At 55.7% G+C, this 26,147-nt stretch overlaps 1 protein-coding gene across 1 annotated transcript in view; it reads left to right on the forward strand.

Annotated features, from left to right (window-relative positions):
* Positions 1–1,950: 1,950 nt before the first annotated feature.
* Positions 1,951–26,147, forward strand: part of ENG (endoglin) — a 286,341-nt gene continuing 262,144 nt past the window's right edge. The window contains exon 1 of the mRNA XM_069609121.1: positions 1,951–2,205. Coding sequence (XP_069465222.1) covers positions 2,148–2,205 — 58 coding nt within the window. The 5' untranslated portion in view covers positions 1,951–2,147. The remainder of the gene's footprint in view (positions 2,206–26,147) is intronic.

Below are 26,147 nucleotides of genomic sequence, written 5' to 3' on the forward strand. Positions count from 1 at the left end.
TGAGGGTAATGGGTCCGAAGGAGAGCAGAGTGTGAGTGTAAACGGTGCGAAAGAGAGTAGAGTGGGTGTTAGACGAGTGAAGGAGAGCAGAGTGAGAGGGGAAGGGGTGAGAAGGAGAGTAGAGTGGGTGTTAGAGGAGTGAAGGAGCACAGAGTGTGAGGGCAATAGGTGTGAAGGAGAGCAGAGTATGAGGGTAATGGGCCCGAAGGAGAGCAGAGTGTGAGGGTAATAGGTGCGAAGGAGAGCAGAGTGTGAGGGTGATAGGTGTGAAGGAGAGTAGAGTGGGTGTTAGGGGAGTGAGGGAGCACAGAGTTTAAGGGTAAGGGGTGCGAAGTGAGTGGTCGGGGCGTGAAGGAGCGCAGAGTGTGAGTGCAAGCGGTGCGAAGGAGAGTAGAGTGGGTGTTAGAGGAGTGAAGGAGAGCAGAGTGTGAGGGGAAGGGGTTAGATGGAGAGTAGAGTGGGTGTTAGAGGAGTGAAGGAGCACAGAGTGTGAGGGTAATAGGTGTGAAGGAGAGCAGAGTGTGAGGGTAATGGGTCCGAAGGAGAGCAGAGTGTGAGGGTAATAGGTGCGAAGGAGAGCAGAGTGTGAGGTAATGGGTCCCAAGGAGAGCAGAGTGTGAGGGTAATAGGTGCGAAGGAGAGCAGAGTGTGAGGGTAATAGGTGTGAAGGAGAGTAGAGTAGGTGTTAGGGGAGTGAGTGTGCACAGAGTTTAAGGGTAAGGAGTGCGAAGTGAGTGTTCGGGGCGTGAAGGAGTGCAGAGTGTGAGTGTAAGGGGAGCGCAGAGTGTGAGTGTAAGCGGTGCAAAGGAGAGTAGAGTGGGTGTTAGAGGAGTGAAGGAGATCAGAGTGTGAGGGGAAGGGGTGAGAAGGAGAGTAGAGTGGGTGTTAGGGGAGTGAAGGAGCGCAGAATGTGAGGGTAAGGGGTACGAAGGAGCGCAGAGTGTGAGGGTAACTGGTGTGAAGGAGAGTAGAGTGGGTGTTAGAGGTGTGAAGGAGTGCAGCGTGTGAGGTTAACGGATTTGAAGGAGAGTCGAGTGGGTGTTAGGGGGTGAAGGAGCGCAGACTGTGAGGGTAACGGGTTTGAAGGAGAGTAGAGTGCGTGTTCGGGGAGTGACAGAGCACAGAGTGTGAGGGTAATGGGTGTGAAGGGGAGTAGAATGGGTGTTCGTGGAGTGACAGAGCACAGTGTGTGAGAGTAACGGGTGCGAAGGAGAGTAGAGTGGGTGTTAGGGGTGTGAAGGAGCGCAGAGTGTGAGGGTAACGGGTGAGAAGGAGAGTAGAGTGGGTGTTCGGGGAGTGACGGAACACAGAGTGTGAGGGTAACGGGTGCGAAGGAGAGTGGAGTGGGTGCTAGGGGTGTGAAGGAGCGCAGAGTGTGAGGGTAAGGGGTGCGAAGGAGAGTAGAGTGGGTGTTAGGTGTGTGAAGGAGCGGAGAGTGTGAGGGTAAGGGGTGCGAAGGAGAGTAGAGTGGGTGTTTGGACAGTGAAAGAGCGCAGAGTGTGAGGGTAACGGGTTTGAAGGAGAGTAGAGTGCGTGTTCGGGGAGTGACAGAGCACAGGGTGTGAGGGTAATGGGTGTGAAGGAGAGTAGAATGGGTGTTCGTGGAGTGACAGAGCACAGTGTGTGAGAGTAACGGGTGCGAAGGAGAGTAGAGTGGGTGTTAGGGGTGTGAAGGAGCGCCGAGTGTGAGGGTAAGGGGTGCGAAGGAGAGTGGAGTGGGTGCTAGGGGTGTGAAGGAGCGCAGAGTGTGAGGGTAACGGGTGCGAAGTGGGTGTTCGGGGTGTGACGGAGCACAGAGGGTGTGAGGGAGCAGGGAATGAGAGGGGGCAGGAAGAGTTCTGGTGTGGGGGGCCGGGGAGGGGGGGGGTGTTGTTTGTCCCAGAGCCCGCGCGCGCCCTGTGGCGCAGGCATTTCCTCCTGCGCTGCGCGGGTATTTCCAGCCCCTGCGCCTCTGTCACTTCCTGCGCCTCCAGTCTGCGCGCTGCGCCCGAGGCAGCTCAGAGGCTCGGAGTCCAGGGAGCGAGTAGGACCCTCTGCTGCCAGCGTCAAACCTCCGGAGCTATCCTGTGCCGGGAGCAGACCCGGACTGAGCTTCAAACCCTCACCGAGTTCCCTCTGCCCCTCCCGGGTCCTCCTCTACCCACAGCATGGAGCCGGCTCTGAGGCTGGCAGTCTGCCTGCTCGCCTGCTGCGCCGCACAGGCAGGTAAGTGCCGGGCAGTGCGGCTACTTTCCGCACTTGCTTTGGAGACTTGCTCATTTACACAAGTTTCCAAACCAATTGAACAAAGTGGTGCCCATTTGCCCGTGTTCTGACGGGAGTAAAGCAAAACCACACTGTGAACTCAAAAGGGAGGGGTTTACTGTTAATCACCCGCCCCCAGAAACGCTCTAGGGGAACTGCATGTTAAGGGGGTGGACCTAAACGAAAGGGCACAGTAAAAGCCCTACATCGTGGGGGGGTAGAGGAGGTCATTGGAAATTAGGCAGCGGTGTCATCTAGCTGCTTCTGGCGACTTTTAGGGGGGGCGATAGCTACTTGCTTCACTGAGGAGTTGGCAACACTGGTGCCAGGGCCACTGAGCCGTGCGCCCAGAGGAACTCATGGGAATGGGGACATGGAGGGGGGAGGGCCGCAGTGTATGGCTGCAGTGTGGCGATGCACTGGGTGAGCGTGGAGTGTGTGAATGCATCGCAGCAGTGTCCGGGTGCAGTGCCTGCAGTGTGTGGGGGCAATGCGTTCCCTTTGTGAATGCGTGGGGGGATGCAGTGTATTTCCGTGCAGTGTTTACATGCGCGCATGAGGTGGGGCACAGCACTAGACACGGATTCACGGAACTGTGCAAAGTGTGTTTATTGCAAAGTCATCGTGTCCTGCAAAAATGACTTACAAACTCAGTCAGCACTGACTTTGCAGAGTTCCACGAATCGCGGTTTGTGTCGGCAGTGCAAAGGCACTTTGAACCCTGCAAAACATCCCATGAGTCGGGCCCCTGGTGTGGGTGTGAGGCCACCTCATGAGTCGGGCCCCTGGTGTGGGTGTGACGCCATCCCATGAGTCGGGCCCCTGGTGTGGATGTGAGGCCATCCCCTGAGTCGGGCCCCTGGTGTGGGTGTGAGGCCATCCCCTGAGTCGGGCCCCTGGTGTGGATGTGAGGTCATCCCCTGAGTCGGGCCACTGGTGTGGGTGTGAGGCCACCTCATCAGTCGGGCCCCTGGTGTGGGTGGGACGGCATCCCATGAGTCGGCCCCTGGTGTGGATGTGAGGTCATCCCCTGAGTCGGGCCCCTGGTGTGGGTGTGACGCCATCCCCTGAGTCGGGCTCCTGGTGTGGGTGTGACGCCATCCCATGAGTCGGGCCCCTGGTGTGGGTGTTAGGCCACCTCATGAGTCGGGCCCCTGGTGTGGGTGTGACGCCATCCCATGAGTCGGGCCCCTGATGTGGATGTGAGGTCATCCCCTGAGTCGGGCCCCTGGTGTGGGTATGAGGCCATCCCCTGAGTCGGGCCCCTGGTGTAGGTATGCCGCCATCCCATGAGTCGAGCCCCTGGTGTGGATGTGAGGTCATCCCCTGAGTCGGGCCCCTGGTGTGGGTGTGAGGCCATCTCCCGAGTCGGGCCCCTGGTGTGGGTGTGACGCCATCCCATGAGTCGGGCCCCTGATGTGGATGTGAGGTCATCCCCTGAGTCGGGTCCCTGGTGTGGGTATGAGGCCATCCCCTGAGTCGGGCCCCTGGTGTAGGTATGCCGCCATCCCATGAGTCGGGCCCCTGGTGTGGATGTGAGGTCATCCCCTGAGTCGGGCCCCTGGTGTGGGTGTGAGGCCATCCCCTGAGTCGGGCCCCTGGTGTGGGTGTGACGCCATCCCATGAGTCGGGCCCCTGGTGTGGGTGTGAGGCCACCTCATCAGTCGGGCCCCTGGTGTGGGTGGGACGCCATCCCATGAGTCGGCCCCTGGTGTGGATGTGAGGTCATCCCCTGAGTAGGGCCCCTGGTGTGGGTGTGTCGCCATCCCCTGAGTCGGGCTCCTGGTGTGGGTGTGACGCCATCCCATGAGTCGGGCCCCTGATGTGGATGTGAGGTCATCCCCTGAGTCGGGCCCCTGGTGTGGGTATGAGGCCATCCCCTGAGTCGGGCCCCTGGTGGGGGTATGCCGCCATCCCCTGAGTCGAGCCCCTGGTGTGGATGTGAGGTCATCCCCTGAGTCGGGCCCCTGGTGTGGGTGTGAGGCCATCTCCCGAGTCGGGCCCCTGGTGTGGGTGTGACGCCATCCCATGAGTCGGGCCCCTGATGTGGATGTGAGGTCATCCCCTGAGTCGGGCCCCTGGTGTGGGTGTGAGGCCATCCCCTGAGTCGGGCCCCTGGTGTAGGTATGCCGCCATCCCATGAGTCGGGCCCCTGGTGTGGATGTGAGGTCATCCCCTGAGTCGGGCCCCTGGTGTGGGTGTGAGGCCATCTCCCGAGTCGGGCCCCTGGTGTGGGTGTGACGCCATCCCATGAGTCGGGCCCCTGATGTGGATGTGAGGTCATCCCCTGAGTCGGGCCCCTGGTGTGGGTGTGAGGCCATCCCCTGAGTCGGGCCCCTGGTGTGGGTGTGACGCCATCCCATGAGTCGGGCCCCTGGTGTGGGTGTGAGGTCATCCCCTGAGTCGGGCCCCTGGTGTGGGTGTGAGGCCATCTCCCGAGTCGGGCCCCTGGTGTGGGTGTAACTTTGCTTTATGGGGAGCGCGGGTGGGGTCTGGGGGCTGCTGAATGCCCGCTTGTGCCCATTGTGGCACGGATTGCTCACGGGCATTGGAGATAGAAGCCACAAGTGTTAGCGGGAGTGTGGTAGGGGCAAACAGGTCACGGGGGCTATCGCCATCAGGCGCCCCCAACCCCCGAGCCCCACTCCTCCCAAACCCCCACCTAGATAGGGTGCAAGGATTCCTGGCGCCCAGTATTTGAAGACCAGGGGACCGGGCACAGTGGGGTGGGGGCGGCGGAGGTGGGCAGAGCAAATGGGGTACAAAGGGAGAGTGTGTGAGATAGGAAGCGAGCTATTATGATAGTGGCGGGAGGAGGCAGCGTCCGAAATCGCCCCCCCCCCTTGATCAGGCCGCCTGATGTGAGGTGTCTGAGGAGAGGGGTCCTGGAGAGGGGTCGGGGACGAGTGGAGGGGTCCGGGGAGAGGGGTCCGGGAGAGGGGAGGTGGTCCGGGGGAAGGGGTCCGGGAGTGGAGTCTGGGAAGAGGGGTCCGGGAGAGGAGAGGGGGTCCGGGGAAAGGCTGCCCCCAGCGCAGCCAGAATGGCGCCCGGGTCCCACTTACACAGACCTTGGCCTTTGGACTGGGATTATTAACGTTGGCACGGAAGGGCATAGCTTCTCCTGACCTCCTAGTGCCCGTGCATTACTGTCCTTATGCCACCGCTCAGCCCGTGCGTTAATGCCCTTGTGTCACCGCTCAGGCCGTGCATTGCTGCCCTTATGCACCAGCCTGTGCGTTAATGCCCTTATGCCACCGCTCAGGCCGTTCATTGCTGCCCTTATGCCGCCGCTCGGCCTGTGCATTACTGCCCTTATGCCGCCGCTCAGGCCGTGCATTGCTGCCCTTATGCCGCCACTCAGCCCGTGCATTACTGCCCTTATGCCGCCGCTCAGCCCATGCATAGCTGCCCTTGTGCCGCCGCTCAGCCTGTGCATTACTGCCCTTGTGCCGCCGCTCAGGCCGTGCATTGCTGTCCTTATGCCGCCACTCAGCCCGTGCATTACTGCCCTTATGCCGCCGCTCAGCCCATGCATAGCTGCCCTTGTGCCGCCGCTCAGCCTGTGCATTACTGCCCTTGTGCCGCCGCTCAGGCCGTGCATTGCTGCCCTTATGCCGCCACTCAGCCCGTGCATTACTGCCCTTATGCCGCCGCTCAGCCCATGCATAGCTGCCCTTGTGCCGCCGCTCAGCCTGTGCATTACTGCCCTTGTGCCGCCGCTCAGGCCGTGCATTGCTGCCCTTATGCCGCCACTCAGCCCGTGCATTACTGCCCTTATGCCGCCGCTCAGCCCATGCATAGCTGCCCTTGTGCCGCCGCTCAGCCTGTGCATTACTGCCCTTGTGCCGCCGCTCAGGCCGTGCATTGCTGCCCTTATGCCGCCACTCAGCCCGTGCATTACTGCCCTTATGCCGCCGCTCAGCCCATGCATAGCTGCCCTTGTGCCGCCGCTCAGCCTGTGCATTACTGCCCTTGTGCCGCCGCTCAGGCCGTGCATTGCTGCCCTTATGCCGCCGCTCAGCCCGTGCATTGCTGCCCTTGTGCCACCGCTCAGGTCGTGCATTGCTGCCCTTATGCCACCGCTCAGGCCGTGCATTGCTGCCCTTATGCCGCCGCTCAGCCTGTGCATTGCTGCCCTTATGCATCCGCTCAGCCTGTGTATCGCTGCCCTTGTGCCCACTCCACAGCCCTGGCCGATCATGGATGCAGCGAGAGAGGGCCTCACAGGGGGGCTGCACTGCCAGCCTCCTGCCCCGCTCCGGGGGCTGCTAGACACGGAGCGGAGGTTTCCAAAAGGGGGCGCGGGGGGCGAGGAGGTCTAGTGAATGCCCCCGGATAATCGTGGGACCTCTGTCCCTGTCCCCAGCACTGGACACCAGGTGATGTTATTTGATATTTGTATAGCGCCTGACTGCCGCTGTTATGGCTTTGAAGCACTTTGGGACGTGTGACCCGCCAGCAGACGCTAATCTGAAAATGCATGAAACTATACAGAGCATGGCTTGCACAAATGCATCCAGCGAGATGAGCAGTGCAGTGGCCTTATATGTGGAGTGCTGCGGCGCAGTGTGGAGTGCTGTGTCACTGAGCATGTGCAGCGTGGAGTGCTGTGTCACTGAGCATGGGCAGCGTGGAGTGCTGTGTCACTGAGCGTGTGCAGCGTGGAGTGCTGTGTCACTGAGCGTCTGCAGCGTGGAGTGCTGTGTCACTGAGCATGGGCAGCGTGGAGTGCTGTGTCACTGAGCGTGTGCAGCGTGGAGTGCTGTGTCATTGAGCATGTGTCACTGAGCATGTGCAGCGTGGAGTGATGTGTCACTGCGCATGTGCAGCGTGAAGTGCTGTGTCACTGAGCATGTGCAGTGCGGAGCGTTGTGTCACTAAGCATGTGCAGCGTGGAGTGATGTGTCACCGAGCATGTGCAGCGCGGAGTGCTGTGTCATTGAGCATGTGCAGCGTGGAGTGCTGTGTCACTGAGCGTGTGCAGCGTGCAGTGCTGTGTCACTGAGCGTGTGCAGCGTGGAGTTCTGTGTCACTGAGCATGTGTCACTGAGCATGTGCAGCGTGGAGTGATGTGTCACTGCGCATGTGCAGCGTGAAGTGCTGTGTCACTGAGCATGTGCAGTGCGGAGCGTTGTGTCACTAAGCATGTGCAGCGTGGAGTGATGTGTCACCGAGCATGTGCAGCGTGGAGTGCTGTGTCATTGAGCATGTGCAGCGTGGAGTGCTGTGTCACTGAGCGTGTGCAGCGTGCAGTGTTGTGTCACTGAGCATGTGCAGCGTGGAGTGATGTGTCACCGAGCATGTGCAGCGTGGAGTGCTGTGTCATTGAGCATGTGCAGCGTGGAGTGCTGTGTCACTGAGCGTGTGCAGCGTGCAGTGCTGTGTCACTGAGCATGTGCAGCGTGGAGTGCTGTGTCACTGAGCGTGTGCAGCGTGGAGTGCTGTGTCACTGAGCGTGTGAAGCGTGGAGTGCTGTGTCACTGAGCGTCTGAAGCGTGGAGCATGCTTAGATAGGTCGTTAGTATGCTTAGATAGGTCGCTAGCATGCTTAGATAGGTCGCTAGCATGCTTAGATGGGTCACTAGCATGCCTAGATAGGTCGCTAGCATGCTTAGATATGTCGCTAGTATGCTTAGATAGGTCGTTAGTATGCTTAGATAGGTCGCTAGCATGCTTAGATAGGTCGCTAGTATGCTTAGATAGGTCACTAGATATGTCGCTAGTATGCTTAGATAGGTCGCTAGCATGCTTAGATATGTCGCCAGTATGCTTAGATAGGTCACTAGCATGCTGAGATAGGTCGCTAGACAGGTCGCTAGTATGCTTAGATAGGTCGCTAGCATTCTTAGATATGTCGCTATCATGCTTAGACATGCTTAGATATGTCGCTAGCATGCTTAGATAGGTCGCTAGCATGCCTAGATAGGTCGATCGATAGGTCGCTAGTATTCTTCGATAGGTCGCTAGCATGCTTAGATAGGTCGCTAGATATGTTGCTATAATGCTTAGATAGATCGCTAGTATGCTTACATAGGTCGCTAGCATGCTTAGATAGGACGTTAGCATGCTTAGATAAGTCGCTATTCTAAGATAGGTCGCTAGCATGCTTAGATAGGTCGCTAGCATGCTTAGGTTGCTAGCATGCTTAGATAGGTCACTTTGCTTAGATAGGTCACTAGCATGCTTAGATATATCGCTAGCATGCTTAGATAGATCGCTAGCATGCTTAGGTCGCTAGCATGCTTCGATAGGTCACTAGCATGCTTAGGTCGCTAGCATGCTTAGATAGGTCGCTAGCATGCTTAGGTCGCTAGCATGCTTCGATAGGTCACTAGCATGCTTAGGCTGCTAGCATGCTTCAATAGGTCGCTAGCATGCTTAGGCCGCTAGCATGCTTCAATAGGTCGCTAGCATGCTTAGATCGCTAGCATGCTTAGATAGGTCGCTAGTATGCTGGATAGGTCGCTAGCATGCTTAGATAGGTCGCTAGTATGCTAGATAGGTCGCTAGCATGCTTAGATAGGTCGCTAGCATGCTTCAATAGGTCACTAGTATGCTAGATAGGTCACTAGGATGCTTAGATAGGTCACTAGTATGCTTAGGTAGGTCGCTAGCATGCTTAGCAAATTATTTGCATGGCTTCCCAGCAGACATTTTCTTAGCAGGGAGTGTAGTGTCCATGTGTGTGTTACATGCAGTGATAAGGCTCCCAATTCAAAATGTCTCATGGAAACCAGTAAACATTGGGGCATATTAAGGACTTTCCGCCAGAATGTTCTCTCTGTTCTATCCCAAAGGGCTGTTCTTGAGTCTGTTTTGGGCACCGCTTTCTGGGTGTAGTACAGTAGCACTGCGCTGCACGTGAACTTGCCATATTTATAAAATGTGGCTTTAGCTTGCGGAGTGACTGTGACAAGCTTAGAGCCAAGACTGGTCAATTATAACTTATCATTCATTTCATCATTTATATTAATTCCAGATACCTCCAATGTATATCTTGTAGCTTCCATGCCAATGTTTTCAGCTTTCGGATATATCTATTTAATGTTCACGTGATTTTTATCTGAGCAATGCCGCAGGGCCGCCCAAGGCTAGGCAGGGTAACTGATGTTAACATCCAGCGGGCCAGGAGATGGGCAGCCCCCACCCCCATTCCTACTCCTCTCCCTCTCAGCTGCAGAGACACACAGTCTCTGCCACACAAAGCCAGGGAAGGGTGAGGTGTGGACAATCACCTCACCCTTCCTCTAAGCAGCAAGGTGGTAAGCACCTAAGAGAACCAACATTCAGGCAGGGCACAGGTTCAAAGACCTGCTGCCCCTCAGGGGGCCAGGCAACCGGCTACCCAGCAGCTCCAGCTACTATGAACATCAACGACCCAGGGCTCCCCAGGGCTCCCCTGGCTCTTATACATAAGAGAAGCAAGCTCCAAGAAAACACAATCTGTTTGTAGACCCTGAAAGGGGACCCAAACAAAAAGAAGGGAGAAGAACAAAGGAAAAGAGGTACAGGGCACTGTACGGTGTCCACAACAAGTCGTGGTACGAGAAAAGGCGGCACGGGCCAGAGGGGGTAACCTCAGGACCCAGTGCCCAAAAGTATGATACTATTATGATATGTGATTATTCTTATCCCCATAACCATATCTGCACAATACAATCCTACGGCCTTTTATTGCCAACACTTGACAAACTTTGTGAGCCAATTTATTTACAGAAGCGCGTGCATAGAGGTGGGGAATGGAATACGGCCATTAGAGTCATAAGAGAAGCAGGACAGTGATGTTTCTCCGCCTGCTGCCTACGGCCGCAAAGCCTCTAGGCGCTAAGTGGATCGTACAGTGCATTGATCTGGCTTCTTGAGTCATGTTCCCCATATGAGTGTCTGAATGCATTACATGACAAGGCATGCAATAGAATGGGGGGAGTCTCGTGAGCCAGGCCTGGGGCGGTGGGGGGGTTGCAGCTTTGGTTGCAGGCGGTCCTTTGAATAAAGAATGTCTTGTTGCATCACCCCAAAGATGAAAGAGGGGGTGTCCCTCATGGGGAGCATTTAAGAGCCGACATCCCCCATGCCCCCCAGTTTTCAGCACCACCATTCTGAGGTGAGTGGAAAGACGGGAGGGGGGCAGGGGGTAGTGTGCGCAGCTGCATCACCGTCCACAGCTCTTAAGGATGGCCACTTTTCGAATTCACGAAAGTGTTGTTGAGCTTTCAGTAAATTTGAAAAGTGCTGCTGCGCTCTGTGAAGGGCCATCAGTGCCCAGGAAGCACGTTCAGTGCATGTTAAAGGCACCTCCTAAGAGCCCTGCTTTAACTGCTGCTTTCTCGCGTGCTGTGCCAGGTGGGCCCCCTGGCAGCCCCTCTTCTGCCCTCCCGATGCTCACCAGGGCCGTTTTTTGCTTAAGAAACGCGTCCTCCCCGCCTGGAGCAGCTCATTTCGCATTTGTACACAGACCCCTGAATCTGATCCTTGGAACCGCCTCAGCAGGGCGTGGGGGGTGATTAGTAATGTTGACAGGTTCTACATGGAACATGTGTCCCCAAAGTTCATACATGTCGCACCATAACCTCTGCCTGCCCAGGGCCCTTTGCCAACCTTGTCTATGGGCCTTTGCCTTAAATCTGACACTGCTTGCCTGTGTCAGTCTGGCACAGTGTGAGTTGTGTGAGAAGTACACTGTGGCTTGGTAGCACAGTTTGCTTTTGTGTGGCTGTGCTGTCTGCAGGCCCTCCCCCCCGCCTCTGCTACTGTCTGCAGGCCCTCGTCCCGCCTCTGCTACTGTCTGCAGGCCCTCGTCCCGCCTCTGCTACTGTCTGCATGCCCTCACCCCTGCCTCTGCTACTGTGTGCAGGCCCTCCCCCACCTCTGCTACTGTCAGCAGGCCCTCCCCCTGCCTCTGCTACTGTCTGCAAGTCCTCCCCCCGCCTCTGCTACTGTCTGCAGGCCATCCCCCCACATCTGCTACTGTCTGCAGGCCCTCGGCCCCGCCTCTGCTACTGTCTGCAGGCCCTTGCCCCGCCTCTCCTACTGTCTGCAGGCCCTCGGCCCCGCCTCTGCTACTGTCTGCAGGCCCTTGCCCCGCCTCTGCTACTGTCTGCAGTCCCTCCCCTGCCTCTGCTACTGTCTACAGGCCCTCGGCCTGCCTCTACCACTGTCTACAGGCCCTCGCCCCACCTCTGCTACCGTCTGCAGGCCCTCTCCCTACCTCTGCTACTGTCTACAGGCCCTCCCCGCGCCTCTGCTACTGTCTGCAGACCATCCCCCCGCATCTGCTACTGTCTGCAGGCCCTCGGCCCCGCCTCTGCTACTGTCTGCAGGCCCTTGCCCCGCCTCTGTTACTGTCTGCAGGCCCTCCCCCGCCTCTGCTACTGTCTGCATGCCCTGGGCCCACCTCTGCTACTGTCTGCAGGCCCTCCCCCACCTCTGCTACTGTCTGCAGTCCCTCGCCCCGCCTCTGCTACTGTCTGCAGGCCCTCCCCTGCCTCTGCTACTGTCTGCAGGCCCTCGGCCCACCTCTGCTATTGTCTGCAGGCCCGCCTCTTCTACTGTCTGCAGGCCCTCGCCCCGCCTCTGCTACTGTCTGCAGGCCCTCCCCTGCCTCTGCTACTGTCTGCAGACCCTCGCCCTGCCTCTGCTACTGTCTGCAGGCCCTCCCCCTGCCTCTGCTACTGTCTGCAGGCCCTCGCCCCGCCTCTGCTACTGTCTACAGGCCCTCGCCCCGCCTCTGCTACTCCGCCTCTGCTACTGTCTGCAGGCCCTTGCCCCTGCCTCTGCTACTGTCTGCAGGCCCTCGCCCCGCCTCTGCTACTGTCTGCAGGCCCTCCCCGCCTCTGCTACTGTCTGCAGGCCCTCACCCCGCCTCTGCTACTCCGCCTCTGCTACTGTCTGCAGGCGCTCGTTCCGCCTCTGTTACTGTCTGCAGGCCCTCAGCCCCGCCTCTGCTACTATCTGCAGGCCCTCCCCGCCTCTGCTACTGTCTGCAGGCCCTCACCCCGCCTCTGCTACTCCGCCTCTGCTACTGTCTGCATGCCCTCGCCCCGCCTCTGTTACTGTCTGCAGGCCCTCAGCCCCGCCTCTGCTACTGTCTGCAGGCCCTCGGCCTGCCTCTGCTACTGTCTGCAGGCCCTACCCCTGCCTCTGCTACTGTCTGCAGGCCCTCCCCTGCCTCTTCTACTGTCCGCAGGCCCTTGCCCGCCTCTGCTACTGTCTGAAGGCCCTCCCCCTGCCTCTGATTCTGTCTGCAGGCCCTCCCCCTGCCTCTTCTACTGTCTGCAGGCCCTCCCCTGCCTCTGCTACTGTCTGCAGGCCCTCCCCCGCCTCTTCTACTGTATGCAGGCCCCCCGGCTCTTCTACTGTCTGCAGGCCCCCCTGCCTCTGCTACTGTCTGCAGGCCCTCAGCCCCACCTCTGCTACTGTCTGCAGGCCCTCTGCCCTGCCTCTACTACTGTTTACAGGACCTTGGCCTCACCTCTGCTACTGTCTGCGTGCCCTCACCCCGCCTTTGCTATTGTCTGCAGGCCCACCTCTGCTATTGTCTGCAGGCCTTCCCCCGCCTCTGCTACTGTCGGCAGGCCCTCACCTCGCCTCTGCTACTGTCTGCAGGCTCTCCCCTGCCTCTGCCACTGTCTGCAGGCCCTCGCCCCTGCCTCTGCTACTGTCTGCAGGCCCTCCCCCTGCCTCTGCTACTGTCTGCAGGCCCTCCCCCTGCCTCTGCTACTGTCTGCAGGCCCTCCCCCCGCCTCTGCTACTGTCTGCAGGCCCTCCCCCTGCCTCTGCTACTGTCTGCAGGCCCTCCCCCCGCCTCTTCTACTCTCTGCAGGCCCTCCCCCCGCCTATGCTACTGTCTGCAGGCCTTACCCCCGCCTCTACTACTGTCTGCAGGCCACCCCCTTCCTCTGCTACTGTCTGCAGGCCCTCGCCCCGCCTCTGCTACTGTCTGCATGCCCTCCCCCCGCCTCTACTACTGTCTGCATGCCCTCGCCCCTGCCTCTGCTACTGCCTGCAGACCCTCCCGCCGCCTCTACTACTGTCTGCATGCCCTCGCCCTGCCTCTGCTACTGTCTGCAGGCCCTCCCCCTGCCTCTGCTACTGTCTACAGGCCCTCGGCCTGCCTCTACCACTGTCTACAGGCCCTCACCCCACCTCTGCTACTGTCTGCAGGCCCTCGCCCGCCTTCTGCTACTGTCTGCAGGACCTCGCCCCGCCTCTGCTACTGTCTGCAGGCCCTCCCCTGCCTCTTCTACTCTCTGCAGGCCCTCCCCCTGCCTATGCTACTGTCTGCAGGCCCTCCCCCGCCTCTACTACTGTCTGCAGGCCACCCCCTGCCTCTGCTACTGTCTGCAGGCCCTCACCCCACCTCTGCTACTGTCTGCAGGCCCTTCCCCTGCTTCTGCTACTGTCTGCAGGCCCTCGCCCTCCCTCTGCTACTGTCTGCAGGCCCTTGCCCTGCCTCTGCTACTGTCTGCAGGCCCTTGCACCGCCTCTGCTACTGTCTGCAGGCCCTTGCACCGCCTCTGCTACTGCCTGCAGGCCCTGCCCCTGCCTCTGCCTGCAGGCCCTGCCCCTGCCTCTGCTACTGTCTGCATGCCCTCTGCTACTGTCTGCAGGCCCTCACCCCGCTTCTGCTACTGTCTGCAGGCCCTCACCCTCCCTCTGCTACTGTCTGCAGGCCCTCGCCCTGCCTCTGCTACTGTCTGCAGGCCCTCGCCCTGCCTCTGCTACTGTCTGCAGGCCCTCGGCCTCCCTCTGCTACTGTCTGCAGGCCCTTGCACCGCCTCTGCTACTGTCTGCAGGCCCTCGCCCTGCCTCTGCTACTGTCTGCAGGCCCTCCCCCTCCCTCTGCTACTGTCTGCAGGCCCTCCCCCCTGCAGAGCAAGGTCTTAGTGGTTAATCACATGATAATATCGTAGAGGAAGACACCAGTTTTCTTTCAGTTTGATTATTTTGACAAAAATAGAAGGACTATTTGTTTATCAGCAAAACCTGTGAGTCTCCGCGAGTCTCCAGCTTACTCTGGGGGTGGGGGGCAGCTGGAGAGTGGAGGACTGACTAGGGCTCACAGACCAGGGCGATATGGAACGATGAAGGTTCGGGGTACCATAGCAAAGAGTCTAGGGTGGAGGCGCTCAGCCTCCCCTCTGGGCCTTGACCTTGGTTCAGTCGCGGTCAGAAGGAAACCCTGCTCTCTCTCCTGGTTCCCCTTTCTCAGCCCTTCTTTGTGTGCCATGGGGTTCTGTGCAGCCGGCTGCCATAAAGCCACACTGCTGCAGCACTCAGCCATAGGCAGGTTCCCCTATTCCTCTCAGCCTGTTGGGTGCCCAGGGTGGGGTCCCTTTCAGGCGGGTGCCTGGACTAATTCTCGGGCGGGGGACTTGAGTGCTATGCGTCTGCAGCTCCATGGAGCGGCTTTTATTCCAGGAGTCTAGGACTGGGAGTGGAAGGAAGTCCGCAGGAGTGGGCGAAGGCTCGGGCTGGCCTACAGGGCAATAGGGCAATGCCTGAACCCAAACGCAAAGTGCTGGCATGAGCAATGTGGGCCGGTTTGAGAAGTTACTTCACCCTGCGGCTACTAACTCCCCCTGGGCTATTATTGTCAGCTTTCCAGAGGTGTACCCCATTACAGATGCAAATGGGAAGCATTGGCGATCTAGAGGAGTCCATCTGCACAAACTGCTGGCGATTGGTGACGTAGGACTAGACCCAGCGTAGGACAGGTTTGCTGGTCCCATGCACCGATGTAGGGAGTCCATAAGCGCCTTGTGGTCTACTGTGTCAAACGCGTCTGAGATGTCGAGTAGAACTAGGAGGCAGGGGTGGCCGTCGTCAAGGATGTTGAGAGTGTCATCAACCATCTGTATGGTTGCTGTCTCGGGGCTGCATCTGTGTGTGAATCCAGATTGGTAGGCGTAGAGCAGATTGTTGGTGTTGATGTATTGCTGCAGTTTTGTGGCTACCGCTTTTTTCCTTGATCTTACCTAGGAAGTGAAGATTGGTGATGGGGCGATAGTTACCTAGGTTATTGGGATCCAGAGTGGGTTAGGGGAGGATGTGTCCTGTTTTTAGGGTCGATGGGAAGATGCCTTGAGTAAGCCATTGTAAACACTCAATGTGCCTTGTCTTGTATATGTGAAACCTTCCCAGCAGCCATGAGCAGCCTTCATTAACATGCACTGTATTGATATTGATATTTTCTTTCTATCGCGCTCGTACACGAGTGTTTCAGAGCACGAATGTACCTTGTCTTATATGGATGACCTATTCCCAGCAGCCATGAGCAGTCTTTGTTATTATACTCTGTACCTTGTAAAATGTTCATGTTAAATGTTAAAGGTATTTGTACCGTGCACCGTCACCAACAGAGTTGGTCCCCAGGCGCTCTGGCGGATCTGCAAACAGGAAAGTGGGATGGGTTAATAGGTGAAGCGGGAGTAGGATAGTGAGAGGAGTGGTGTTCCGTTGGCAGCTTCATCTCGGTATACCGCGGTTGCTGAGCTTTGGTGCGAGTATCAGGTCGATGTCAGTCCTTGTGTGCTGTTGGTGTGGCTTATGTGTTGTTGCAGTGTGGTGAAGTGCGTGTAGCTGGTTGTGCGAGAGATGGTTGTGTGAGATTTTTGAGTGAGATAAGTCTGCAGAGATGCTGAGTTTTTTGTTAGTGGGTTATATGAGGTTTAACATGCTAACATTCAAAACTTTGTCCAAGTGCGGCGCTCGCTAATCCTCCCAATCTCATCAAGATGGGCGAAGGGGTTACGCCTCGCAGGGTTTTAGGTTTGTGTGAGGCGCTCCCTGTGCTGTTCTAACGCGCTCTGCATGTGTTCTAATTCTGATGGAGTGAGTGTTGTGGGTTGGGTTTTAGTTGGAGCGATGCGCTCGCCGTTCTATTCTAGCGAGCTCTGTAGGTGTTCTAATGCTGATGGATTGATTAATGTGGGTTGGGTGTCTATTCTCCTCCTTGGGTGTTGGAGCAGGTGTTGTGGTCTCCTCTTACAAACTTTCTATCTAAATGTGTCTGCTGGGAGTTTGGATATGGTACAGCCAGGAGGCAGTGGATGAGTGATTTAAGGGCTTTCGTCTTGGTCTGAGTATGTGATCAGTCTATAGGGACCTCCTTTTGTGGCTATTTCCCATAATATTTTATGGTCTATTGTGGGGTCCGTTCTTTGGGTTCTGTGTATGTCCATTTTGGGAGTGACCGAGGTTGGTATTTTTATTCATCTTTGTTTAACGGGGTGTGCATTCTAGTGCATCGCTGTTGTAGTTACGCTGTGAAGAGCCATGATTTCAGGAGTTTCCTGAATGCTAGGTGTTTTGTTGTGTTCTGTATATTCGTAGGTAGGTCATTCCAGGTTTTCGGTGCCTGGTGAGAGAAAGATGATCCTCTGAGTTTTCTTCTGTTATAGGATTTTGGTTCCAGGTAGATGTCGGTGCTTGATCTCAGTGTTCTTGTCGGTTGATGTAAGCGTAGTTTATCGCTTAGGAATTCTGCGCCTTCTTTGTGTATTGCTCTGTGCGTGATGCACATGGATTTGAACTTTATTAGCTGTTATAATGGTAACCAGTGCAGTATTTTTAGCGTGGGTGTGATGTGTTCTCTTCTGGGTAGCTTGAGGAGGAGTCTGGCTGCCGTATTTTGTATGCGTTGTAGTTTTTTTAGAAGTCATTCAGGCATACCCAAGCATAGGCTATTGGCATAGTCTACTCTGGACATGATCAGAGCGATGATGGTAAGTGTTTTGTTGGTGAACGACAGGAACGGTAGGATCCTTTTTGCCGCTCGCAGGAGGAAGAAACATTTCTTGAGTAGAGCATTTACTTGGGGCTCTAGAGTGAGGCTGTTATCCATCAGGACCCCTAGGTTTTTTACAGTTGATGATGGTTCTGGTGTGGTGCTGAGCTCTCTTGGCCAGGGGATGTAGCTGATGTCTCCTCCCTTTTTATAGACAATCATTATCTCTGTTTTGCCTGGGTTGATTTTGAGGTGGTTGAGGTTCATCCAATTGAATATATCACAAAGGCAATTCTCTAGTGTGGTGTTTTCTTCTCGGGTGTCTTGTATGTTGAAGATTATTTGAGTTTCGTCGGCGTAGTTGTAGCATGTGAGGCTGTGTTTTTTGATGAGTTTGATTAATAGGTACATGTAGATGTTGAATAGAAGCAGGGAGAAGGATGATCCTTGTGGTACTCCGCACGTGGCGACTCTGGGTTTGGATTTAAAAGGTTTCATCCATACTGTTTCTGTTCTGTTTGTTAGGAAGGATTTGATCCATAGTAGGGCAGTGTCTGTTATCCCTAGTCCTTCTAATCTCTTTATGAGGATGGCGTGGTTGACAGTGTCGAAGGCTGCAGACAGATCAAGGAGAATCAGGGCGGTGCTGTTGTCTAGTCTGCGTTTGTTTTTAGGTCGTCCCATATTTAGAGGAGAGACGATTCTGTTCCTCTCATAGGTCTGAAGCCAACTTGTGCCTGGTCTAGTAGGCAATGCTCTTCTATGAATTCTTGGGTTATTTGGTAGACATATGTTTCTAGTAGTTTGGCTTTGTAGGGTATGTTGGAAATGGGTCTGTAGTTGGATAAGGCCTCTACGTTTCCTGTGGTGTCTTTGAGTAGCGGCTTCTTGTAAGCCGATTTGAAGGCCTGTGGTACTTTACCTGTTGAGATTGAGAGGTTGAGGAGATTCCTGTGGTATTCCATGGAGGTTCCTTGTTTGAGAATTGTTTTGTATATGTCCGGGGGTCAGGGGTCTTCAGGAGAGTCTGATTTGTTGCTTTGGTTAACCAGTTTGACGAAAGTCTCCACTGATATTTCTGGGAAACTTTGTAGCTTCTTTGGATGTTCCTCGTGGGTGTCGGTGGGGTTTGAGATGTGATCGCTTGGTCTGTTTTTTATGTTGTGTTTGATGGAAGTTATTTTGTTTTTGAAGTAGTCTCCTACGTCATCGCATAGTTTCATCGATGGAATTGGCGTGTTGTTGCAACCCGGTGGGTTTTTTATTTCGTTTATGATTTTGAAGAGTTCTTTTTGGGCGTTTGGTGCTTTGAAGATTCGGTTGTCGTAATGTTTCCTCTACGCTTTTTGTATTTCCTTTGTCTTGAATACACAACCCCTCTGCAGCAGCCATGAGCAGTTTCATTCCCAGAAGCCATGGGAAGTCTTTGTTAACATACACTGTACCTTGTCTTGTATGGATAACCCGTTCCCAGCAGCCATGAGCAGTGTTTGTTAACATACACTGTACCTTGTCTTGTATGGATAACCCGTTCCCAGCAGCCATGAGCAGTGTTTGTTAACATACACTGTACCTTGTCTTGTATGGATGACCCATTCCCAGCAGCCATGAGCAGTCTTTGTTTACATGCACTGTACCTTGTCTTGTATGGATGACCCGTTCCCAGCAGCCATGAGCAGTCTTTGTTTACATACACTGTACCTTGTCTTGTATGGATGACCCGTTCCCAGCAGCCATGGGCAGTCTTTATTAAAGTGAACATCCCATTGGAGACAAAGCCAATGAGTTAAAGAGTCTAATTTGGTCCTGGCACGGGTCCCATGAGGGAGCGAGTACCGGCTATATTCATGCGTTCCCTCATGGCCTCACAGAGATGAGGCACACACCCCTCCTCTCCACCTTCTGAGCCCCAAAGGGCATATTGGAGATATCTAGGTCTACAGTGCATTGGGAACAGAAAGGGGGGCAACCAGTCCTGTCACAGCTGGCGGCCGGTCACTGCCTACGGACCAATGATGTCTCAATAATGTATAGACCTTAGAGACCATGCGGGGTAAAGAGAGGTTTCTTGTCAGGCACTTGCATGGTCGATCCCCAAAGGTGGATGCATCAGTGCGACACATATTGGATGTCCTCCATTAAAGTTCTCATCGGATAGTCCTGTGAGGAATAGGATCACTCTGGGGAACATTGGATTCCTTTAGCCCAACCACCAAAAGTGATTGGGTCGCCCAAAGCCATATTGCGCCCAGTGGAGCCTCGCTGCAGGACGCCTACTAACGGAACTTTGGCAAAGTGATAAGTCCTTGGGTACAGCTCAAAGTCCAGCATCCTCAGCCCTCAAAGTCCATCAAGCAGGTTCCTCAACCTCTTGCCCTGCAGGGACCCGCATAACATCCTCACTCAGTTTCCTCAAGATCAAGTAAGAAATGATTGGGAGTGGCGCCATCTTCCTTGTCGCTTAGCTCTCCCCCAACAGAAGCGGTTGAGTGACAACGCTCGCAACAGACTTGTTCAGCGTGAAGGATGTACCAAGGTTTTGGGAGAATAACACGCCTCAGTACTTTTATAATGTGCCCCCACCTCTCTCCATATGCCCCCACCCACCTCCAGTTGGCAAATCCCAACAGGCATTGCAGGAGCATGACATGTTAAGGGGAGTGGGGGAAATGTGGCTCCCATCACTTGAGGAGACCCCCTGAGTACTCATGTGATTCAGAAAGGAGGCGTAAGATGCCCCTGTGGGGTCTCCCACCTACAGGAAGTGGGTTCATGTCAAAAGAACTGTTTAAATGATGCCTTTTGCAAAAAGACGGACTGAATTCAACATTTGTTGTTCAAGTCTTTTTGGTACCTCGTGGGGGCGCCGCCTCACATGCGTCAGTCTTCTCCCTTCTAATTAGCTAGCATTCTCACACTTTTGTGGACTCCACAAGTCTTTGAGGATTTCTCATTGATAACAGAGTATTATCACGTCTTGGGAAATAGGATATGATTGTGTGTTGAGCAGAGCTTCTGCAGGTGTGTGAGAGAGACTTGGAGACAGCCACTCCTCTCAGTGAGACCTTGACAGCCTCCCACTTTCGGCTTCTTTTCTTGGACGCGGGGCGCTTTGTGCCGGGAGGTGGATAATCAATTCTCGAGTAGAGTTTGTGTTTGGATCAGAATATCCCGATGCCGGGAGGTGGATAATCAATTCTCGAGTAGAGTTTGTGTTTGGATCAGAATATCCCGATGCCGGGAGGTGGATAATCAATTCTCGAGTAGAGTTTGTGTTTGGATCAGAATATCCCGATGCCGGGAGGTGGATAATCAATTCTCGAGTAGAGTTTGTGTTTGGATCAGAATATCCCGATGCCGGGAGGCCGATAATCAATTCTCGAGTAGAGTTTGTGTTTGGATCAGAATATCCCGATGCCGGGAGGCGGATAATCAATTCTCGAGTAGAGCTTGTGTTTGGATCAGAATATCCCGATGCCGGGAGGTGGATAATCAATTCTCGAGTAGGGTTTGTGTTTGGATCAGAATATCCCGATGCTCAGAGGTGGATAATCAATTCTCGAGTAGAGTTTGTGTTTGGATCAGAAAATCCCGATGCCGGGATGTGGATAATCAATTCTCAAGTAGAGTTTGTGTTTGGATCAGAATATCCGATGCCGGTATGTGGATAATCAATTCTCGAGTAGAGTTTGTGTTTGGATCAGAATATCCCGATGCCTGGAGGTGGATAATCAATTCTCGAGTAGAGTTTGTGTTTGGATCAGAATATCCCGATGCCGGGAGGTGGATATTCAATTCTCGAGTAGAGTTTGTGTTTGGATCAGAATATCCCGATGCCGGGAGGTGGATAATCAATTCTCGAGTAGAGTTTGTGTTTGGATTAGAATATCCCGATGCCGGGAGGTGGATATTCAATTCTCGAGTAGAGTTTGTGTTTGGATCAGAATATCCCGATGCCGGGAGGTGGATATTCAATTCTCGAGTAGAGTTTGTGTTTGGATCAGAATATCCCGATGCCAGGAGGTGGATAATCAATTCTCGAGTAGAGTTTGTGTTTGGATCAGAATATCCTGATGCCGAGATGTGGATAATCAATTCTCGAGTAGAGTTTGTGTTTGGTAGGAAAGTGCATTTAAGAGACACACCTGCTCTGACCGTCTGGTAATAGGGTCCACACTGAGTTTGAAATCTGCACCCTAGATAAAGGACAAAGCGCCAGATGTGTACGATATCACAATGATTAGAAAGAGTTGTGAGCCAGTTTATGAGGCTGTGAACCACCAGAAACTCACCTTTAAACATGAGCTTTACCAAGCCAGGAATCCAGCAGCAGCCTCACTGCTTTGCTGACTGCCACACTCCCTGAAATCTGAGAAGTCTGGGGTGCCCCTTGCTTTCCCGACTACCACCATCCCTAAAAGCTGAGAAGTCTGGGGTGCCCATTGCTTTCCCGACTACCACACTCCCTAAAAGCTGAGAAGTCCAGGATGCCCACTGCTTTCCCGACTACCACACTCCCTAAAAGCTGAGACGTCTGGTGTGCCCATTGCTTTCCCGACTACCACACTCCCTAAAAGCTGAGAAGTCTGGGTGCCCTTTGCTTTCCCGACTACCACCATCCCTAAAAGCGGAGAGGTCTGGGGTGCCCATTGCTTTCCCGACTACCACCATCCCTAAAAGCTGAGAAGTCTGGGGTGATCACTGCTTTCCTGACTGACACACTCTGAAGTATGGGTGCCCCTTGCTTTCCTGACTGCCACACTCCCTGGAAGCTGAGAAGTCTGGGTGCCCCTTTCTTCCTGACTGCCTCACTCCCTGAAAGCTGAAAAGCCTGGGGTGCCCGTTGCTTCCCTGACTGACACACTCCCTGGAAGCTGAGAGGTTTGGGTGCCCCTTGCTTTCCTGACTTCCACGCTCCCTAGAAGCTGAGCAGTCTGGGTGCCCACTGCTTTGCTGACTGCCACACTCCCTGGAAGCTGAGAAGTCTGGGTGCCCCTTGCTTTGCTGACTGCCACACTGCCTGGAAGCTGAAAAGTCTGGGTGCCCACTAGTTTGCTGACTGCCACACTCCCTGGAATCTGGGAAGTCTGGGTGCCCACTGCTTTCCTGACTGCCACACTCCCTGAAAGCTGAGAAGTCCGGGGTGCCCACTGCTTTCCTGACTGCCACACTCCCTGGAAGCTGAGAAGTCTGGGTGCCCCTTGCTTTCCTGACTACCACACTCCCTGAAATCTGAGAAGTCCGGGGTTCCCACTGCTTTCCTGACTGCCACACTCCCTGGAAGCTGAGAAGTCTGGGGTGCCCATTGCTTTCCTGACTGCCATACTTCCTGGAAGCTGAGAGAAGTCTGGGTGCCCCTTGCTTTCCTTACTGTCACACTCCCTCGAAGCTGAGACGTCTGGGTGCCCATTTCATTCTTGACTGCCTCCCTGGAAGCTGAGAAGTCTTGGGGTGCCCATTGCTTTCCTCACTGACTCTCTGGAAGCTGAGAAGTCTGGGGTGCCTATTGCTTTCCTGACTGCCTCCCTGGAAGCTGAGAAGTCTGGGGTATCCCTTGCTTTCCTGACTGCCACACTCCCTGGAAGCTGAGACGTCTGGGTGCCCCTTGCTTTGCTGACTGTCACACTCCCTGGAAGCTGGGAAGTCTGGGTGCCCACTGCTTTCCTGACTGCCACACTCCCTGAAAGCTGAGAAGTCCGGGGTGCCCACTGCTTTCCTGACTGCCACACTCCCTGGAAGCTGAGAAATCTGGGTGACCCTTGCTTTCCTGACTACCACACTCCCTGAAATCTGAGAAGTCCGGGGTTCCCACTGCTTTCCTGACTGCCACACTCCCTGGAAGCTAAGAGAAGTCTGGGTGCCCCTTGCTTTCCTGACTGTCACACTCCCTGGAAGCTGAGACGTCTGGGTGCCCATTTCATTCTTGACTGCCTCCCTTGAAGCTGAGAAGTCTTGGGGTGCCCATTGCTTTCCTCACTGACTCCCTGGAAGCTGAGAAGTCTGGGGTGCCTATTGCTTTCCTGACTGCCTCCCTGGAAGCTGAGAAGTCTGGGGTATCCCTTGCTTTCCTGTCTGCCACACTCCCTGGAAGCTGAGACGTCTGGGGTGCCCATTTATTTCTTGACTGCCACACACACTGGAAGCTAAGAAGTCTAGGGGTGCCCCTTGCTTCCCTAACTGCCTCCCTCGAAACTGAGAAGTCTGGGGTGCCCCTTGATTTGCTGACTGCCACACTCCCTGGAAGCTGGGAAGTCTGGGTGCCCACTGCTTTCCTAACTGCCAAACTCCCTGAAAGCTGAGAAGTCCGGGGTGCCCACTGCTTTCCTGACTGCCACACTCCCTGGAAGCTGAGAAGTCTGGGTGCCCCTTGCTTTCCAGACTACCACACTCCCTGAAATCTGAGAAGTCCGGGGTTCCCACTGCTTTCCTGACTGCCACACTCCCTGGAAGCTGAGAAGTCTGGGGTGCCCATTGCTTTCCTGACTGCCACACTTCCTGGAAGCTGAGAGAAGTCTGGGTGCCCCTTGCTTTCCTGACTGTCACACTCCCTGGAAGCTGAGAAGTCTTGGGGTGCCCATTGCTTTCCACACTGACTCCCTGGAAGCTGAGAAGTCTGGGGTATCCCTTGCTCTCCTGACTGCCACACTCCCTGGAAGCTGAGACGTCTGGGGTGCCCATTTTTTTCTTGACTGCCACACACACTGGAAGCTAAGACGTCTAGGGGTGCCCCTTGCTTCCCTAACTGCCTCCCTCGAAACTGAGAAGTCTGGGGTGCCCCTTGCTTTCCTGACTGCCACACTCCTTGGAAGCTGAGAAGTCTTGGGGTGCCCATTTATTTCTTGACTGCCTCCCTGGAAGCTAAGAGGTCTGGGGTTCCCCTTGCTTCCTTGATTGCCACACTACCTAGAAGCTGAGAAGTCTGGGGTGCCCATTGATTTCCTGATTGCCACACTCCTTGGAAGCTGAGAAGTCTGGGGTGCCCATTGATTTCCTGACTGCCTGGAAGATGAGACGTCTGGGGTGCCCATTTCTTTCTTGACTGCCTCCATGGAAGCAGAGACGTCTTGGGGTGCCCCTTGCTTTCCTCACTGACTGCCTGGATGCTGAGAAGTCTTGGGGTGCCCATTTATTTCTTTACTGCCTCCCTGGAAGCTGAGAAGTCTTGGGGTACCCTTTGCTTTCCTGGCTGCCTCCCTGGAAGCTGAGAAGTTTGAGGTGCCCATTGCTTGGCAACCTTGTGGGTGTCGGCCTTGGTCGGGGCCACATCCTCAGCACCCCACCCCCCTGCTGTTGTCCAGCCGCTCCCCGTCTTTCTGTCCTACTGTCAGGAACAACAACAACACGCTTTGTTGAGGTGACTCCATAAAAGCAGAGCGCCCACGACAGCGCCACATTAACAACTCGTTCAACGCCCAAAGATGCCAACGAAGCCCCCATAGAAACTCAAAAGCCCTCAATGCCAACGAACCACCTAACTACAGAGACGCCTATAAAGCAGGAGGAAGGGCTAAGCTGCGGGCTGAGGCACTCCATCCTCATCCCCACCGCCACCCCCATCGTCAACCCCCAACCCCACCGCCACCCCCATCCTCATCGCCATCCTCATCCCCACCGCCACCCCCATCGTCAACCCCCATCCCCACCGCTACCCCATCCTCATCCCCACCCTCATCCCCACCGCCATCCCATCCTCATCGCCATCCTCATCCCCACCCCCATCGTCAACCCCCATCCCCACCGCCACCCCATCCTCATCCCCACCGCCATCCCATCCTCATCGCCATCCTCATCCCCACCGCCACCCCCATCGTCAACCCCCATCCCCACCGCCACCCCCATCCTCATCCCCATCCCCACCACCATCCCCATCCTCATCCCCATCCCCACCGTCACCCCCATCCGCACCGCCACCCCCATCCGCACCGCCACCCCCACCCTCAACCCCATCCCCACCACCACCCACATCCCCACCACCACCCCCATCCTCAACCCCATCCCCATCCTCAACCCCATCCGCACCGCCATCCCCACCCGCACCACCACCCCCACCGTCACCCCCATCCGCACCGCCACCCCCACCCTCAACCCCATCCCCACCACCACCCCCATCCCCACCGCCACCCCCATCCTCAACCCCATCCTCACCACCACCCCCATCCTCATCCCCATTGTCATCCCCATCCCCACCGTCACCCCCATCCGCACCGCCATCCCCACCCGTACCACCACCCCCACCGTCACCCCCATCCGCACCGCCACCCCCATCCTCATCCCCATCCCCACCGTCACCCCATCCGCACCGCCATCCCCACCCGCACCACCACCCCCACCGTCAGCCCCATCCGCACCGCCACCCCCACCCTCAACCCCATCCCCACCACCACCCCCATCCCCACCGCCACCCCCATCCTCAACCCCATCCCCACCGCCATCCCCATCCTCATCCTCATCCCCATAGCCATACCCATAGCTTTGCACAAAGGTCATTTCTGGGCATTTGGTGCTGGACGTCCACCCAGAGGCCACAAGAACATGTCTTACACCGGCGCCTTTCAGTGGTGGCTCAAACGATCAAACTCTCGGAAAATGGTAGACCAGGCTCAACAAGAGAGCACGAGACACTGAGGGCACAAGCTTCCCTGGACCTCTAGACCAAAATAGGGCGCAAGCAGCCCTGGGCCTCAAAATCATATGAGGACACAATCAGCCCTGGGCCTCTTGACCAGATGAGGGCAGAAGCAGCCCTAGGCCTCTAGACCAGATGAGGGCACGTGCATCCCTGGGCCTCTAGACCAGATGGAGGCACACGCAGCCCTGGCCTCTAGACCAGATGGGGGCACAAGCAGCCCAGGGCCTCTAGACCAGATGAGGGTACACACAGCCCTGGGCCTCTAGACCAGATGGAGGCACAGGCAGCCCTGGGACACTAGACCAGAAGAGGAGAAAAGGGCACAAGCAGCCATGGGCCTCTAGACCAGATGATGGCACGCACAGCCCTGGGCCTCTAGACCAGATGGAGGCACAAGCAGCCCTGGGCCTTTAGACCAAAATTGGGCACAAGCAGCCCTGGGCCTCAAAACTATATGAGGGCACAAGCAGCCCTGGGCCTCTAGACCAGATGATGGCACAAGCAGCCCTGGGCCTCTAGACCAGAAGAGGACACAAGCAGCCCTGG

Source organism: Ambystoma mexicanum, chromosome 8 (genome assembly GCF_040938575.1).
Source record: "Ambystoma mexicanum isolate Mex_15411 chromosome 8, UKY_AmexF1_1, whole genome shotgun sequence".
Classification (NCBI taxonomy): Eukaryota; Metazoa; Chordata; class Amphibia; order Caudata; family Ambystomatidae; genus Ambystoma; species Ambystoma mexicanum.